This window comes from Hyla sarda, chromosome 6 (assembly GCF_029499605.1).
Source record: "Hyla sarda isolate aHylSar1 chromosome 6, aHylSar1.hap1, whole genome shotgun sequence".
Lineage (NCBI taxonomy): Eukaryota > Metazoa > Chordata > Amphibia > Anura > Hylidae > Hyla > Hyla sarda.
The window spans coordinates 175,526,080-175,545,802 of record NC_079194.1 but is presented as its reverse complement, the minus strand read 5'-3'; the positions used below and the strand labels follow the sequence as shown (position 1 = coordinate 175,545,802).

At 44.0% G+C, this 19,723-nt stretch overlaps 1 protein-coding gene across 1 annotated transcript in view; it reads right to left on the bottom strand.

Moving 5' to 3' along the window:
* Positions 1-444: 444 nt before the first annotated feature.
* MPHOSPH6 (M-phase phosphoprotein 6) overlaps positions 445-19,723 on the bottom strand; it is a 33,036-nt gene continuing 13,757 nt past the window's right edge. Inside the window, exons 2-5 of the mRNA XM_056525821.1 lie at positions 16,334-16,446; positions 6,101-6,191; positions 2,805-2,905; positions 445-1,200 (exon numbers count right to left, since the gene is read on the bottom strand). Coding sequence (XP_056381796.1) covers positions 1,062-1,200; positions 2,805-2,905; positions 6,101-6,191; positions 16,334-16,446 — 444 coding nt within the window. The 3' untranslated portion in view covers positions 445-1,061. The remainder of the gene's footprint in view (positions 1,201-2,804; positions 2,906-6,100; positions 6,192-16,333; positions 16,447-19,723) is intronic.

The following is a 19,723-nucleotide window of genomic DNA, read 5'->3' as shown; positions in this document are numbered from 1 at the left end:
ATATCAGAAGAATTAGGAATGCAACTATGCACATCCGTTACTCAGGGTCAGTACAAGATAAGTATTATTATTTATACATAACTGCACCAGCAGAAAAGTGAGTGCAGTTCTGAAATATAATACAGGCTGTAACTCAGGATTAACATAGGATAAGTAATGTAGATGCACAGTGAATTCACAGACAGTATTTAGAATCCAGCTCTGAAGTACCAAACCATGTAAATTGAGATCAGTACAAGATAAATACTAGAGATGAGCGAACTTACAGTAAATTCGATTCGTCACGAACTTCTCGGCTCGGCAGTTGATGACTTATCCTGCGTAAATTAGTTCAGCCTTCAGGTGCTCTGGTGGGCTGGAAAAGGTGGATACAGTCCTAGGAAAGAGTCTCCTAGGACTGTATCCACCTTTTCCAGCCCACGGAAGCACCTGAAAGGTGAACTAATTTATGCAGGAAAAGTCATCAACTGCCGAGCCGAGAAGTTCGTGACGAATCGAATTTACTGTAAGTTCGCTCATCTCTAATAAATACATCATTGTATTTGAGAAACTCCCAACCTGTTATGTGATATAAGTGGTCGGTGGCTGCTAACGTCTAATCTTAGTTCACAGATGTAGGGGTGTGTGGGCGAATAAAACAATTGTTGAAATAAAATTAAAAAGATACATTCACACTGTAAATCATAGCAACCAAATCGTATCTACTTTTAACTTGTACCCAATACAAAAGAGTAAGAAAGGAATTACACTGGCCAAGTCAATAGTTACCGAAAACCTTTTTTTTTTTTTTTTTCCATACAAAGCACCAGTCTTACCCATTGTTTGTCCAGGCATTACAGCTCAGTCCCAAATGGGTTTGATCTGCAATTGCAGACACAAATTATGGTTTACAAGTCTCACACAACTATGAAGCTTCAAGGTACAAACAACCAGTGCATAGAAGGTCTCCATTTGATTTACAACTTCATTAAAAAAAATAAAAATAAAAATGAACTGTACATTTGTTAGTTTCACGCACAGGCTTTCATATATAAAAACAGTCCTTTGTGTTCTGCAGCGGCTCAGTCAAGAGGTTTCTTAAAGCCTTTCTTCACTTTGCTGCTCTTAATATTACTATTTTCATCCTCTTTTTCCTGAATGGCTTTGTGTTCTCTCTTCGTTGCAAATTTCTTTTTGATGCTGCCCACTAATGATTCGTATCTGCAGAGAAGAACAAGAAATAAAAAGGGATTTTGTCAACATAGATTTTTGCTGTTTGTTACATAATGGGCTCTGTAATAGCATCCAATAAAGGGATGCAGGGCAACAGCACCTCTATCTTCTACTATAGGGTACAACACCAAAAGAAAAGATGACAAATAATGCAGTAAATATACTAAATGGATGACAGCAGAAGCATTATACTCAAGCGTTGCTCCAGAACAATGAAGTCTTTTACTGCTAATAAGCCACAGAACTATTCTGACTGCATGGCTTATAGTCCTAAAAGCCAAACTGGAACACGGTTATGCCTAATGCTGGTCCTGCAGGAAGGATGCCTAACATATTGTTACTCTCTTATGCGTTCTTTTCATTCAAATGTCATGCACCACTCCCTTTAGCCATTAAACGTAACACAGTGTAAATGTATCACCTGGAACATTCTTTTCAACGTTCCTTTCCCAACCCAGCAATGATCAGTCTGTGTTTAAAGGATCACACAACCATATACAGTGGTCCCTCAACATACGATGATAATCCGTTCCAAACGGACCATCGTTTGTTGAAACCATCGCATGTTGAGGGATCCGTGCAACGTAATGTATAGGAGGGTGGTCTACAACCTGCGGACCTCCAGATGTTGCAAAACTACAACACCCAGCATGCCCGGACAGCCGTTGGCTGTCCGGGCATGCTGGGTGTTGTAGTTTTGCAACATCTGGAGGTCCGCAGGTTGTAGACCACTGTTGGAGGAAGTTGTACTCACCTGTCCCAGCCGCTCCGGACCGTCACTGCTGCCCAGGATGTCGCTGTCGCCGCGTCCCTGACGCTTCCCCGGCATCCGCGCTCTCCGTCACCGCCATCACGTCACTATGCACACCGCTCCTATTGGATGACAGGATGGCGTGCGCAGCGACGTGATGACGTCGATGGAATGCGGCGACAATGCAGGGGATCCCGAAGAGTACGCGCCGGAGCCCCGAGGACAGGTAAGTGATCGTCAGCACAGGGCACCGGTGGCAGCTGAAGCAGTCTGCGCTGCCGGATAGCCGTTTATGCGATGGCCCCGACATACAAAAGCATCGTATGTTGATGCTGCCTTTAACATGCGATGGCCTCTGAGAGCCCATCGCATGTTGAAATGATCATATGTCGGGGCCATCGTAGGTCGAGGGGTCACTGTAAAGCCAAACTTTCTTCTGAGAGGAGATCAGATATTCCCCTTTGAGACCCACCAACCTGAGATAAACTAAAGCTCTGGTTTTGTGGCCCTTTAAAATTTTGGTTCAGCTTTGTTTTTGGTCTTGAACTGATCCTAGGATTTGGTAATAAATCTAATTTCCTGCCTTATTCCCAACACCAGAAGACCAGCTGGCTATAATGTAATTGACATTCTTTGTCTTTAGCACCTCCAATACTTTCTTCCCTTCTTTGACGAATATCTTAATTATTTGCCATATACCCAACACTTCCCCCACACGCCAGAGCCTTGAAGACTTCCTGCTATGATTCATGGCCGTGTTAATGGATTCAGTAGAGAACATATATATTAATGACACTTCTCTCATCACTTCCTGATCATGGAATAAGATGATAAATCCTACCGGCGGGCCATTTCTTCATCTGACACATCCGCATCCATTTTTCCTTCATCACGGACCTCCTCTTCTTCCGTTGTCTTAGAGTTCATCAGGACCATAAGCTTCTAAAAACAGAAAAAGGAAGACATAAGATTGATATCGTATGCCACTGTGACAGCCTACCTAGCACTGGGGCACCACATACTTCACATTCATACTGGATAGCAAGTGAGATTTTTCTATTTCCTTGTAATGTGATTTGCTCTCAAGAAATATATGCAAAGGTAAAAGTGACAATGTGTCCTTAAAGGGGAAGTGTCAACACCACAGATTCTTTCACATTAGGGCAAATATAAAAATAGTTGTCTAATATATTTATATGCCCTTTTGGAGAATTTACAGACCATGGGGGTCTATGCCTAAAAAAAAAAAAAAGGTATGACAGCATGTGACTAGTCCTAATGTTTCTTATTGGATAAGAGAATTATTAAAAAGAGCCTCAAATCAGACTGTGCAAGGACAAGATCCCAACTGGTAACACCCAGATGTCAATTTGCTCAAAAATGTGTAAGAGAAATAAAATTAAAAAAATGGAACAACACAGATGTAAAAAACATGCTTTATAATTGTTGTATCATGGGGAATGCAAGTATTTACTAAAACAGGCAGATCCAGAGGCCACAGGTCCTTTAACATACAGGTCCTGATTTACCAAAAATTAAGAGACAAATTGGAGAGATTTAGCCCATAGAAACCAATCACAGCTCAGCTTCCTTATCTCAACAAGATCTGGTAAAGTGAAAATAGGGCCAATGAGTAGAAGTGTTTTCGGGGCTTACCTGTCAGCACTATAAAGGGTAAAAAGGTTTAGGGGGTCTTTGTTATATTAGCTGGTATGTATGTAGAGCTAACATATATATCTAAGAAACCAGGAGAGACAGCCCTGAGAGGGAATTTAGATCAATCACTGAAATCCTTCCTCCAGGTACTACATAGAAACCTTCTCTGGCAATCTGATCACTAGGCATGGGACACATAAGTTATACACATACTACTAGGGGTTAAAAAAAAAAAGGAATGAAATAGTTGCCAAAGAGCAGGACTGAGTGGCATGGATTAAAAAACGTAAATTTGGAGATTTATTTTATTTTAGGCTTAAACAATAATAATAAAAAAAAAGATACAATGCTTAGAGAATACCTCACCTTCTACAACCTTTAACCCCTTAAAGGATTCAGTCCATATGGGCCTTAAGGACTCAGACAATTTTATTTTTGCATTTTCGTTTTTTCCTCCTTGCCTTCAAATCAAAACTCTTTTATATTTTTTATCCACAGACTAGTATGAGGGCTTTTTGCATCACTCATTGTACCATAAAATGTATGGTACAACCAAAAAAATACTATTTGTGTTGGGAAATTGATAACTTTCTAATTTTTCCGTATAAGCGGCGGTATGAGGGCTAATTTTTATCCGCTGTGATCTGTAATTTTTTTTGATACCACATTTGCATATATAAAACTTAATCGATTTTTTTAATCAATTTTATTTGGAATAAAATATTAATAAAAAAAGCAGCAATTTTGGACTTTTTTTGACATTCACTGTACGGGATAATTAACATTATATTTTAATAGTTTGGATATTTACGCATGCTGCGATACCAAATATTTTCCTTTTTTTAATTTTTTTTTTACACTTTTTGGGGGTAAAATGGGGAAAACGGACAATATAGATTATTATTGGGTGAGGGGATTTTACAAATTTTCTTTACTTTCATTTTTTACTTTTATTATTACACTTTAATAGTCCCCATAGGGGACTATTCATAGCAATTATTCGATTGTTAATACTGTTCAGTGCTATGCATAGGGCACAGCACTGATCAGTGTTATCGGTCATCTTCTGCTCTGGTCTGCTCGATCTCAGACCAGAGCAGAAGACCCGTGGAAGGCAGTGGAGGCAGGTGAGGGGACCTCAGTCTGCCTTTCTGGATGATCGGATCGCCGCGGCAGCACTGCTGATCATCCATTTTAGTGACCGCACTGCCGCAGATGCAGTGATCTGTATTGATCATGGCATCTGAGGGGTTAATGGTGGACATCTGCGCGATCGCCGATGCCGGCCATTACGGGCAGGTCCCTGGTCCGAGCATCACTCTTATGCTCGCGATCATGTATAAGACGTAAGTACCACCTCACCAGCACGTACATTTACGTCCTGCCTCGTTAAGGGGTTAAAGAGTATATGGGATTGGGGTACATAAAATAAAAGGGCTGCATAACACAACACGGCTGTGATGACAAATCACACACAGTGAAATGATGCCCCCTCAGTCATGTCAACACATCATCCACCAAGTCTAGTGCTGTGTGTGTACAGGGCTAGAACCAAAGCAGGAGGACAGCAGTGGAATAGTCACTACAAGAATATAAGGAATGGTTTAATGTTAAGAATATTCTTAGACAACTGCTTTGAACCCTGGGATAAGTATTCACATGTGCACACAAAGGCAGTGATTGTGTAGTTCCATCGCAGGGATCATCATGCTTTGCTAGTTCTTCTGGCAACCACAATACAGTAACCCCCCGACCTACGATGGCCCCGACATATGATAAAATCGACATACGATGGCCTCTCAGAGGCCATCGCATGTCGATGTCAGTATCGACATACGATGCTTTTATATGTCGGGGCCATCGCATTAACTGCTATCCGACAGCGCAAAATGCTTAAGCTGCTGTCGGATAGCAGTGTAATGTGCCCCAGCAGGTTCACTTACCTATTCCCGATGCTCCGGGTCCACTTCGCGATCCTCCGGTGTCTTCTGCATCTTCTCCAGGGTCCGGGCCTTGCTTTCCGGCGCCGTTATTACGTCACTACGCACGCCGCGCCGGCGCAGCAGCGTAATAACGTCACCAGAAAGCGAGGCCCGGACCCTGCAGAAGATGCGCAAGACACCGGAGGATCGCGAAGAAGACACCGGAGCAGCGGGACAGCATCAGGAGCGGTGAGGACCTGGTCCGGAGTGACGGGGACAGGTGAGTACAGCTTCCTATACTTTACATTGCACGGATCCCTCAACATACGATGGATTCGACAAACGATGGGTCGTTTGGAACGAATTACCATCGTATGTTGAGGGACCACTGTACAGAGATACATATAATGTTTACTTTTAGTGGGTGGGATTACCAAACTATCAGCTCTGAAAAGCAACAAAAAGGTGGTCAATGGGCAAACTTTACCAGATAAAGGCATGTGACATCTACAGTACATGCCATCTGATGTGACTGATACAATACTACGAAATGCATTACCTCAATCTCCGGATTAAACCCTTTGAAGGACATTCTGCCATATAGGAAATCTTCACATGGAAGGAAACTTCTTTCTTCGATAATAAAATTCCTGAAGACATTGTTAGAAATACAGTTAGTGTGACTGCATATTTATACACCTTATTATTGGGTCATATTCGAAAAAAGGAGAACTAACTTCATGTACTGCAAATGTTTTGTGAACCAAGTAAAAAAGGTTTTATTTTTTGAGTGCAGAACATGAATACTATATACCAATTCTTATACCCTGTGTGTTACCAATGAACAGTAGCCAGGTAGGCAATGGCAACATTTTATATGCTAGATGCACACGAGTATCTATTATGGAAAGAAATTCCACCTTAATAATGCAACTTAAACTTAACGGTTCAGACAACTTCATGACTGAAATGTTGAATACGCAATTAAATGAACAAAGGCCCCATTTACAAGAGAATATTGTGCTGCTTTCTAGATATCTTAGATATTGTAGAGGGGGGGGGGGGGGGGGTGGGGTGCAAAAATAGAAACAAGACTCACATAAGTCAGCCAACACATAAGAACTATTCTGAACATATATCCTTGACCCTAAACAGTATAAAGGACCTATTTTTGTAGGTAAAGCAGTTTCAAAATTCTGCTAGTTGACTAAAAGGCTGTGACAGCACAGTGTTCTATATGTTGTCAGGCCAGCCCGCCTCACACCATAGAAGTGTACACACATTATAAGTCTGATGACAAGTAAGTATCATATATACATAGAATATGTGGATTAGAGATGAGCGAACTTACAGTAAATTCAATTCGTCACGAAATTCTCGGCTCGGCAGTTGATGACTTTTCCTGCATAAATTAGTTCAGCTTTCCGATGCTCCGGTGGGCTGGAAAAGGTGGATACATTCCTAGGAGACTCTTTCCTAGGACTGTATCCACCTTTTCCAGCCCACCGGAGCACCGGAAAGCTGAACTAATTTACGCAGGAAAAGTCATCAACTGCCGAGCCGAGAAGTTCGTGACGAATCAAATTTACTGTAAGTTCACTCATCTCTAATGTGGAAAACAATTGGTTACGGACTCCAAAATCTTACACATCTCTTTCCATTTATACCTTAATCTGTATCTATCTATCTATCTATCTATCTATATATAAAACTCAATGTGTGTGTGTATGTTCCAGCATCACGTCCAAACGGCTAAAGATATTAACATGAAACTTGGCACACATGTTACTTATATGTCAACAACAAACATAGGATAGGTGATTTAACCCTTACCCACCCCGATTTGCCAGGGGCGGAGTTTATGTTTAAAGTCCCATACAAGTCAATGGGAAATATATGTTACTGCATAACTTCCAAACGGCTGGAGATATTTCGATAATACTTGGTCACATGTTACTTATATGTCCACTTAAAATATAGGATAGTTAATGTAACCCTTAACTACCCCATTTGTGAGTGTCAGGGCTTTAGTTTAAAGTCCCATGAAAATCAATGGGAAATGTATGTTCCCACATAACTTCTGTACAGCTGGAGATATTTCAATACCTGGTACACATATTAAGGGACGGGATAGGAGGACGGGATAGGAGGACGGGATAGGAGGACGGCATAGGAGGACGGCATAGGAGGACGGCATAGGAGGACGGCATAGGAGGACGGCATAGGAGGACGGCATAGGAGGACGGCATAGGAGGACGGCATAGGAGGACGGCATAGGAGGACGGCATAGGAGGACGGGATAGGAGGACGGGATAAGACAATAATATATGAGGACGGGATATGAAGTCAAAAGCTTCCTCCTTTGTTTATTTTCCTTCCCAACAAGGATTAGGAAGGAAAAATCGGGCAACGCCGGGTACTCAGCTAGTGTTTATATATATATATATATATATATATATATATATATATATATATATATATATATATATATATATAGCTCAACGTGTGTGTGTGTGTATGTATGGAAGTTTTTGTGGAACATACACACAAACAGCTAAAGATATTAACATGAAACTTGGTACACATGTTACTTATATGTCAACAACAAACATAGAATACGTGATTTAACCCTTACTCACTCCCATTTGCCAGTGGCGGGGTTTATGTTTAAAGTCCCATACAACATAACTTCCAAACCGCTGGAGATATTTCGATAATACTTGGTCACGTTACTTATATGTCCACTTAAAATATAGGATAGTTAATTTAACCCTTAACTACCCCCATTTGTGAGTGTCGGGGTTTTCGTTTAACCCCTTAAGGACCGAGCCCTTTTTCACCTTAAGGACCAGAGCATTTTTTGCAATTCTGACCACTGTCACTTTAAACATTAATAACTCTGGAATGCTTTTAGTTATCATTCTGATTCCGAGATTGTTTTTTCGTGACATATTCTACTTTAACTTAGTGGTAAAATTTTATGGTAACTTGCATCCTTTCTTGGTGAAAAATCCCCAAATTTGATGAAAAAAATGAAAATTTTGCATTTTTCTAACTTTGAAGCTCTCTGCTTGTAAGGAAAATGGATATTCAAAATAATTTTTTTTTGGGCTCACATATACCATATGTCTACTTTATGTTTGCATCATAAAATTTATGAGTTTTTACTTTTGGAAGACACCAGAGGGCTTCAAAGTTCAGCAGCAATTTTACAATTTTTCACAAAATTTTCAAACTCGCTATTTTTCATGGACCAGTTCAGGTTTGAAGTGGATTTGAAGGGTCTTCATATTAGAAATACCCCATAAAAGACCCCATTATAAAAACTACACCCCCCAAAGTATTCAAAATGATATTCAGTAAGTGTATTAACCCTTTAGGTGTTTCACAGGAATAGCAGCAAAGTGAAAGAGAAAATTCAAAATCTTCATTTTTTACATTCGCATGTTCTTGTAGACCCAATTTTTGAATTTTTGCAAGGGATAAAAAGGAGAAAATTTTTACTTATAATTGAAACCCAATTTCTCTCGAGTAAACACATACCTCATATGTCTATGTTAATTGTTCGGCGGGCGCAGTAGAGGGCTCAGAAGGGAAGGAGCGTCAAATGGTTTTTGGGGGGCATGTCACCTTTAGGAAGCCCCTATGGTGCCAGGACAGCAAAAAAAAAAAACATGGCATACCATTTTGGAAACTAGACCCCTCAGGGAACGTAACAAGGGGTAAAGTGAACTTTAATACCCTACAGGTGTTTCACGACTTTTGCATATGTAAAAAAAAAAATTTTTTTTTTTCCTAAAATGCTTGGTTTCCCAAAAATGTAAAATTTTTAAAAAGGGTAATAGCAGAAAATACCCCCCAAAATTTGAAACCCAATTTCTCCCGATTCAGAAAACACCCCATATGGGGGTGAAAATTGCTCTGCTGGCGCACTACAGGTCTCGGAAGAGAAGGAGTCACATTTGGCTTTTTGAAAGCAAATTTTGCTCTGGGGGCATGCTGCATTTAGGAAGCCCCTATGGTGCCAGAACAGCAAAAAAAAATCACATGGCATACCATTTTGGAAACTAGACCCCTCGGGGAACGTAACAAGGGGTAATGTGAACCTTAATACCCTACAGGTGTTTCACAACTTTTGCATATGTGATTTATTTTTATTTATTTTTTTACCTAAAATGCTTGGTTTCCCAAAATTTTTAAATTTATAAAAGGGTAATAGCAGAAAACACCCCCCAAAATTTAAAGCACAATTTCTCCCGATTCAGAAAACACCCCATATGGGGGTGAAAAGTGCTCTGCTGGCGCACTACAGGTCTCAGAAGAGAAGGAGTCACATTTGGCTTTTTGAAAGCAAATTTTGCTCTGGGGGCATGCTGCATTTCGGAAGCCCCTATGGTGCCAGGACAGCAAAAAAAAAAAAAAACACATGGCATACCATTTTGGAAACTAGACCCCTCGGGGAACGTAACAAGGGGTTAAGTGAACCTTTATACCCCACAGGTGTTTCATGACTTTTGTATATGTAAAAAAAAAATATATATATTTTTTTTACCTAAAATGCTTGTTTTCCCAAAAATTTTACATTTTTAAAAAGGGTAATAGCAGAAAATCCCCCCCCCAAAATTTGAAGCCCAATTTCTCCCGAGTACGGCGATACCCCATATGTGACCCTAAACTGTTGCCTTGAAATACGACAGGGCTCCAAAGTGAGAGCGCCATGTGCATTTGAGGCCTAAATTAGGGACTTGCATAGGGGTGGACATAGGGGTATTCTACGCCAGTGATTCCCAAACAGGGGGCCTCCAGCTGTTGTAAAACTCCCAGCATGCCTAGACAGTCAGTGGCTATCTGGCAATACTGGGAGTAGTTGTTTTGCAACAGCTGGAGGCTCCGTTCTGGAAACAGTGGCGTACCAGACGTTTTTCATTTTTAGGGTACATTCCCACATGGCGTATTTGCTGCGTATTTGCTGCTGCGTATTTTATTTTCTCTGTTGAAGTCAATGGGTAGGAAAATACGCAGCACCAAATACGCAGCAAATACGCAGCAAAATACGCTGTGTGGGAACGTACCCTTATTGGGAAGGGGGGCTGTGTAGGGGTATGTGTATATGTAGTGTTTTTTACTTTTTATTTTGTGTTACTGTAGTGTTTTTAGGGTACAGTCGCACGGGCGGGGGTTCACAGTAGTTTCTCGCTGGCAGCTTGAGCTGCAGCAGAAAATTTGCCGCAGCTCAAACTTGCAGCCGGATACTTACTGTAATCCTCCGCCCATGTGAGTGTACCCTGTACGTTCACATTGGGGGGGAACATCCAGCTGTTGCAAAACTACAACTCCCAGCATGTACGGTCTATCAGTGGATGCTGGGAGTTGTAGTTTTGCAACCGCTGGAGGCTCCGTTTTGGAAACAGTGGCGTACCAGACGTTTTTCATTTTTATTGGGGAGGGGGGCTGTGTAGGGGTATGTGTATGTGTAGTGTTTTTTACTTTTTATTTTATTTTGTGTTAGTGTAGCGTTTTTAGGGTACAGTCGCACGGGCGGGGGGTTCACAGTAGTTTCTCGCTGGCAGTTTGAGCAGCGGCAGAAAATTTGCCGCAACTCAAACTTGCAGCCGGATACTTACTGTAATCCTCCGCCCATGTGAGTGTACCCTGTACGTTCACATGGGGGTGGGGGGGGAATACCTTCAGCTGTTGCAAAACTACAACTCCCAGCTTGTACGGTCTATCAGTGCATGCTGGGAGTTGTAGTTTTGCAACAGCTGGAGACACACAGGTTGTGAAACACCGAGTTTGGTAACAAACTCAGTGTTTTGCAACCAGTGTGCCTTCAGCTGTTGCAAAAGCTACAACCCCCAGCATGTACAGACAGCGGAAGGGCATGCTGGGTCTTGTAGTTATGCAACAGCCGGAGGCATACTACATTGGCTGGGGATGCTGGGGATTGTAGTTATGCAACAGCTGGAGACACACTGGTTTGCTACTTAACTCAGTGTGCCTTCAGCTGTTGCAAAACTACAACTCTCAGCAGTCACCGACAGCCAACGGGCATGCTGGGAGTTGTAGTTATGCAACCACCAGATGCACCACTACAACTCCCAGCATGCACTTTAGCTGATTGTGCAAGCTGGGAGTTGTAGTTATACAACAGCTGAAGGTACACTTTTCCATAGAAAGAATGTTCCTCCAGCTGTTGCAAAACTACAAGTCCCAGCATGCCCATAAGGGCATGCTGGGAGTTGTGGTGGTCTGCCTCCTGCTGTTGCATAACTACAGCTCCCAGCATGCCCTTTTTGCATGCTGGGAGCTGTTGCTAAGCAACAGCAGGAGGCTGTCACTCACCTCCTGCTGCTGCTCCTCGATGCCGCCGCACAGGTCAGTCCCTCGCCGCCGCCGCTCCTGGGGCCCCGATCCCAACAGGGACGCCGGGGATCAGGGTCCCCAGCACCGGGGGTCGTCTTCCCGCACCCGCTCACGTCCTCCGGAAGAGGGGCGGAGCGGGTTGCGGGAGTGACACCCGCAGCAGGCGCCCTGATTGGTCGGCCGGGAATCCGGCCGACGAATCAGGGCGATCGTGAGGTGGCACCAGTGCCACCTCACCCCTGCTGGCTGTTCGGGGCCGTCTCTGACGGCCCCGATCAGCCAGTAATTCCGGGTCATTGGGTCACTGGAGACCCGATTGACCCGGAATCTGCCGCAGATCGCTGGACTGAATTGTCCAGCGATCTGCGGCAATCGCCGACATGGGGGGACATAATGACCCCCCTGGGCGATATGCCGGGATGCCTGCTGAACGATTTCAGCAGGCATCCGGCCCCGGCTCCCCTCCGGCTAGCGGCGGGGGCCGGAAATGCTCAGGGCGTATCCATACGCCCTCGGTCCTTAAGGACTTGGAAACGGGGGCGTATGGATATGCCCTATGTCCTTAAGGGGTTAAAGTCCCATGCAAATCAATGGGAAATGTATGTTCCCACATAACTTCTGTACGGCTGGAGATATTTCAATACCTGGTACACATATTACGGGTCGGGATATGAGGACGGGATGGGGGGTGGAGATAGGAGGACGGGATAGGAGGACGGGATAGGGGGTGGAGATAGGAGGTCAAGATAGGTGGATGGGATAGAAGGACGGGATGGGAGGTCGAGATAGGAGGACGGAATAGGAGGTCGACATAGGAGGAAGGGGTATGAGGACCGGATATGGGGTTGGGATATGACAATAATATATGGGGATGGGATTTGAAGTCAAAAGCTTCCTCCTTTGTTGATTTTCCTCCCCAACAAGGATGAGGAAGGAAAAACCGGACAACGCCAGGTACTCAGCTAGTCATTTATAAATCTGCTGGAGACCCCACAGACTGAGATTTGGATCAATAAATCTGTCCTGCAGCCCATTCTACTATAAGCAGACAATAACAGAAAAGTTTCAAGCTTAATATTACATATGAGAAAGTTGCAAAATGCCTGCATGAATGAGAACCATCGAAGTATTATTAACCTCTAGAGGACATGTGACATACACGTACGTCTCGCGATCACTGTGTTGCCTGATATGGTGATTGGAACCGGCCGACTACTGTTACCACCAGCCAGGCCCTCATGGATAATGGCAGACATCAGGGATTCCGCTGATGCCGCCCCCATTAACCCTTCAGATGCCATGATCAATATCGAAATATTAAGATGGCGGGTACCTCTCTTCTCACATCTGCCTTCTAGCAGACCAGAGAAGTAGATAGCTGAAAACACTGATCAGTGCTATGCATAGCATTGTTCAGTATTTGCAACCCAAAGATTGCAATAAATAGTCCCCTGTGGGGAATGAAGAGTGTAAAAAAAAAAAAAATGTAAAATAAATAAATAAGTGAATAAGCCCCTCCCCAATAAAAGTAAAATTCCTCTTTCCCATTTTACAAAAATGTAAAAAAAATAAAAAATAATATATATATATATATTCCAATGATTCCAGAGCACACAGAAGTTTTTCCAAAAAAAGAGGTGATTTATTCCATTCCCAGTGTTACAAAATAGGTGCTACGTTTCAGCAGCCTCTCGCCGCCATTTTCAAGCATATTATTTATATACATATATATTTTCAAGCATATATATGGCACCACTGCGTACATAAATGTCTGACCTTTTCAAATAAAATGTTAATGGTCCCGTGCGGTGAACATTAAAAAATTAAATAATAATAATAATATTCAATTGATGCTTTTAGTTACATGTAAATGCTGTAACAACCCCCCCCCCCCCCCCCAAAAAAAAAAAATCTCCTGCCCAGTGCCCCGGGGTTCTGAAGACCTGTGTTCAGAATAGTGGCTATCCTTGTGCACGAAGCGGCAGTGGTCCACACAGGGATAAGTAGCTGATCATGGGAGTCCGACCATTGGGGCCCCCCCTGATTCATTCATTTCTATTGGCATTCCGAAAAGACCCGAGTATAGCTTTGGGGCATCATCGGTGCTCCTCTTGAAATGAATGAAGCACGTGCCGTCTACCGGTAGACGACACGCGCTCCTCGCTGAGAGTGTCAGGGTCTCATCCCAGTGATCTCAGGGGGGCCCAAGTTTATCCTGTGTAGAGGGGATACGTACATTTTTGCTGGAGTACTCCTTTAACTTAACCTCTCTTGCTCCGTTCCCACAGTGCTGCACTTCCTTGGGTCTGTGTCAGCACAAGGACCTACCTGATAAGCTATGGACAGGTCCTTGATACAGCACACAGTGTGGACTGACACAGTGACAGCAGTAATTGAGCAAAACACCGGTCTCAAGGAATTACAGGTTGAAGCCTTATGTATTTAAAAAAAAAAATTCCACATCCTAATACACACCCACTAAATACTGCAGAGCTCAGCATTAAAATGTAAATGGCTGGTAACCACAGGGCGTTTGCTTCATCTGCAGGCTCTGTGCACTTTTAATGCTTACATTTTTTTATTCCTAGGGGCAAAGCGATAGACCAAGGCTACGTGGCATTACAACTAGGGATGTCCCGATACCATTTTTTTAAAGACAGAGTACGAGTACCGATACTTTAATTCCAGTAGTCACCGATACCAAGTACGAGTACTTATATTTTAAAGGAAATCTGACACCAGGGTGACCCGGTTTCTGGCGCTGCTTACCGTGCTGATATGTGGGTCCTTGTTGTGTACAATGGAGGCGGCTGCTGTAGAATGAGCCAAGATTTATCTCTTCTCCATTGGACAGAACAGGGAATTTGCATTGACGGTGAGACCGATGACCACATGGTGAGCAACGGCAGAAACCGGGTCACCTGACCTATGTACCTATAAATTCAAGTTAGTGCAGGTGACTCTGCTGTAAAATTGTCTTTAATAGTAGGTAGTATCCCCCTGCAGACATTTGTAGCAGCCCCCCCTGTAGACAGCAGCCCCCCTTTAGATAGTGGGCCCCGATTTAAACAGCAGCACGCCCGGGCCCCGATTTAAACAGCAGCAGGCCCCCCCCCCCCCCCCGATTTAGACAGCAGCAGCCCCCCCCCCCCAATTTAGACAGCAGCAGGCCCCCCCCCCAATTTAGACAGCAGCAGGCCCCCCCCCAATTTAGACAGCAGCAGGGCCCCCCCCAATTTAGACAGCAGCAGCCCCCCCCCCCCCAATTTAGACAGCAGCAGGCCCCCCCCCAATTTAGACAGCAGCAGGCCCCCCCCAATTTAGACAGCAGCAGGCCCCCCCCCAATTTAGACAGCAGCAGGCCCCCCCCCAATTTAAACAGCAGCAGGCCCCCCCCATTTAAACAGCAGCAGCAGGGCCCCCCCCCATTTAGACCGCAGCAGCGCCCCCCCCCGCATTTAGACAGCAGCAGGCCCCCCCCCCCGCATTTAGACAGCAGCAGGCCCCCCCCCCGCATTTAGACAGCAGCAGCCCCCCCCCCCCGCATTTAGACAGCAGCAGGCCCCCCCCCCCCGCATTTAGACAGCAGCAGCCCCCCCCCCCCGCATTTAGACAGCAGCAGGCCCCCCCCCCCCCGCATTTAGACAGCAGCAGCCCCCCCCCCCCGCATTTAGACAGCAGCAGGCCCCCCCCCCCATTTAGACAGCAGCAGGCCCCCCCCCATTTAGACAGCAGCAGGCCCCCCCCCCATTTAGACAGCAGCAGGCCCCCCCCCCCCCCATTTAGACAGCAGCAGCCCCCCCCCCCCCATTTAGACAGCAGCAGCCCCCCCCCCATTTAGACAGCAGCAGGGCCACCCCCCCTCCCGTTTAGACAGCAGCAGGGCTCCCCCGCTTAGACATTAGTAGCAGCCCCCTCCTTGCAGGCAGCTCACCTCCTCTGTCGGGTGCTGGTGCTGCCACTCTGCTGCCCCGTTCTCCCGTCCGCATCGTGACGTCCTATGGAGGAGCATGTGACATACACGTCACTCTGCTTCCTGCATAGCGTTACGCAGGGGAGGAGGCGGAGTGATGTGTGTGTCACATGCTCCTCCATGGAACACTATGATGCAGACCAGAGGACGGGAGAACGAGGCTGCAGAGCGGCACCAGGTATCGGGCATGGTATCGTGGACATTAAACGAGTCCCCAATACCATGCAAATGGCTAGTATCGGCCCCGATACCAGTATCGGTATATCCCTAATTACAACACAATATCTGGCAGTCAGAGTCAATAAAATGTGGCACTACTGTCATGTGATTTTTGATGGACTTACATGGTAAAAGGCTGTTGACCGATGTGACACTGACAAATACAACTTTTCACATTCACATATATTTTTAGCATTGTTCTTATATTTGATCTGTTATAGATGCAAAACTCCTTACTCTTTTTCCTTCAGCTCTGGCAGGTCAAGGAACCAGTGTTCATCGCTAATGATTTTCTTCTCCTCCTCTTCTAACTGTTTCTTGGTTTCTGGGTCAAGACTCCTTTGCATAAACTAAAGAAAAAAATAAAAATGTACTTAATATAGTTCATACAACGTCATACTTTACCCTGGATTTACAAGACTGCTTTTGCCATAAGAGGAGGGGAGAGCTATGCCAACAATTTATTTCTTGTAGTTTTATTTCTGGGATTGGTAGGGTGAAAGGCATTACGACATTATCAGACCCCATAAATGGTTCTATTCAGTTTTCCCAGACCCCTAAATGCCACATCTTTATGTTGTAGAAAAAAAGTGAAGAAATAAGCACTGGCAGATGGACAGACAGACACCATGTGTACCTACTGTCTAACAACAGACCAACTATATATTGTCATAACATGCAAAATAAGCCAAGATCTGCTATTAGGTCCAAGCATAACACACAAGCTGCCAGCATATCAACTCATACTTATGGCCTATCCTGCTCAGGATTCAGCCAGGTCCCCGCATTTCATATGATTGCAGAAATCTTTGTGGGACAAAAGCTGCAAGAACTGGATATTCAATACATCTTGTAACACTCAGATTGGAGCTAGAGATTCCAAAAGAGAAGTGACCATGTAGAGAGCCATAGGGTTGTCTTTATAAACAGACCGAGAGGGGAGTAGCTAATATATTATATTATCCCAGCTCTGAAATGGGCTTCTCACAAGCCTCTGTAATAACCTATTGCGTTCTCTCCTCCATTAGTCCCATCTATCCAGCAGAAGTGTTTATTCTGAGAAGCAGCATTCTTACAATTACACCAACTCACAACAGGAAGCAAAGAAAGTCATTTAACCAAATGGTGACATAAGCGTTACTCAATGGTTGTTTTAAGCCGGGCTATTCATTGTGAAGCACTCCAGCACTTTCACACCACTAAACACATTTCAGTAAATGGCTGAATAAGAGTGTTTGGAGGCTGGACTCTCCCCCACTTATTAGGCTTCCATTAGACATACCTAGCAGGCCGCCTTACATTAGGAAGGAAATCTTTCAGTGCATGACCAGAGCTTGTGCTTATAGTACAGGTCAGCAGCTTCCAAGGCTCATTATTCCGCTGTTCTTTAATGTACCTGGTTTCATGTCAGTGCTCGGATTACATGCACTTACCAAGTAAAAGGGCACCCTGCTGCTTTTAATGCAGATGTATAAAGGTGTGTAAACTGCCTGAAAGCACCTGCTCCTGCCTAATACACATGGAGGAATAGCTGGAGACACATGCCTTCAGCTGTATACACCAGACAGTGTAACAATGTGGGGTCCATTACATGGAAAGCAAGGCCCGATTCTTCTAGCCATTAGAAGGGCTCATGGATTAGGGAGAATCAAAGCTTGAAGTTTCTTGGTTGTCACCTGCATTTATGTCATTTAAATACGGTTGTGATGGCTTTTTACTGTAATATGACCGTAAAGGAAAGGAGGGGAGAAGCCCAGCACTCAAGCACAGCAAAGAGTTCAACATCTAAAAAGGGGTTGTGCACCTTGAACAGTCTTTTTAATAAAACATTGCAGGGAGTATAATGTTTTCCTTACACATACTGCGAGCATTCTCTACTGCTCAGTCTTCAGTCCCCACACGCATACATGGCAGCCTGGGAAGGAGCACGTGATGGGGAGCACAGTGGAGGAGTCACAGTGATGAGTATAGTCACAGTTTTCTAAGGCAAACATGTACTGAAGACGAGCTTTCTGACTGCATACAGGGAGCGAGGCTATGCGATGTGAGAGAACGAGGCCACAGAGAAGGATCCCAGTATGTGTAAGAAAAACATTACACTCACTGCAAGGTGGCCAACCCCTTTAAAAGGAGAAATCCGGCAAAAATAAACATACCCCCTATCCACCGGATAGCTGAGCAGGTGGCATGTGCTCCCATTCATTTCTATGGGAGGGCTGAAAAGACCCAAGTACAGCACTCTGGCACCATCGACATTCTCATATAAATGAATGGAGGACGTGACGTCTGTGTAAGCGACACACGCTCCTCATAGAGAGCATAGAGAGAGACAGGGTCCTGTGAATAGGGGAGGAGTTACTCCTTTAAGGAGTTTCTTGATTTTAATCTTGATTTCTCTTTTTTCTGATTATCAGAATTTCACATATACACACACACACACACATACACACACACACACACACACACACACACGATTGTCCCTTCATCTATCCACAGGGTGGGGGGTCCTACCACCGATATCCCCACTGACCACATTGGGGGTCCTTTCAAGTAGGGATCGACATTTTTATTTTTTTAATTTTTTTTTTAGGGCTGATACCTATAACCTGTGAACGTTAAGGCCGATAACTTATACTGGAATATCGGTATAAGTTATCGGCTATTTCTCCCCCGCGGATAAAATCAAATTCACACAAATCTGATTGTGAGTGTGTGACATGAAAAATGTAAGAAGTTCATTTGATTTAGTGCCCAGCCCCAGCGGACATAGGGGGGGAGATTTTCTGTACAGACATTCCCTTGTGTGAACATAGCCTTACTCAGCGCCTTCAGACGGGGCACTATAAATCTGGTGATAGTCTCTTTAAAATGGTTATCCCCATAAAATCAAAAACAACCACAGCATCCAAGCCCCCCTCTGTTTTAGCTTTGTTTCTAACAAACATGAAATTGTGCTCCACTTCTGGGTCTTTGCCGACACTGCCTAATAGCTTTCTCCCTGCTTAAAGGGGTATTCCGGTGAAAACCTTTTTTCTTTTAAATCAACTGGTGGCAGAAAGTTAAACATATTTGTAAATTACTTCTATTAAAAAATCTTAATCCTTCCTGTACTTATTAGCTGCTGAATACTACAGAGGAAATTCTTTTCTTTTTGGAATGCTCTCTGATGACATCACGAGCACAGTTCTCTCTCTGCTGACATTATTACAATAATAATAATAACGCTTTGTTTATTGTTGTCCTTAGTGGGATTTGAACCCAAGTCCCCAGCACTGCAAGGCAGCAGTGCTAACCACTGAGCCACCATGCTGCCCTTAGCATACATCTGCTATGCATGGTTGCTAAAATGGACAGAGATGTCAGCAGAGAGCACTGTACTCGTGATGTCATCAGTGTTCCAAAAAGAAAGGAATTTCCTCTGTAGCATTCAGCAGCTAATAAGTACTGGAAGGATTAAGATTTTTTAATAGAAGTAATTTACAAATATGTTTAACTTTCTGCCACCAGTTGATTTAAAAGAAAAAAGGTTTTCACCGGAGTACCCCTTTAACGTCAATGGATGTAAATGTACGTCATGGTGCCATGGTACTTAACGCACCATGATGGACATTTACACGCCTCCATGAT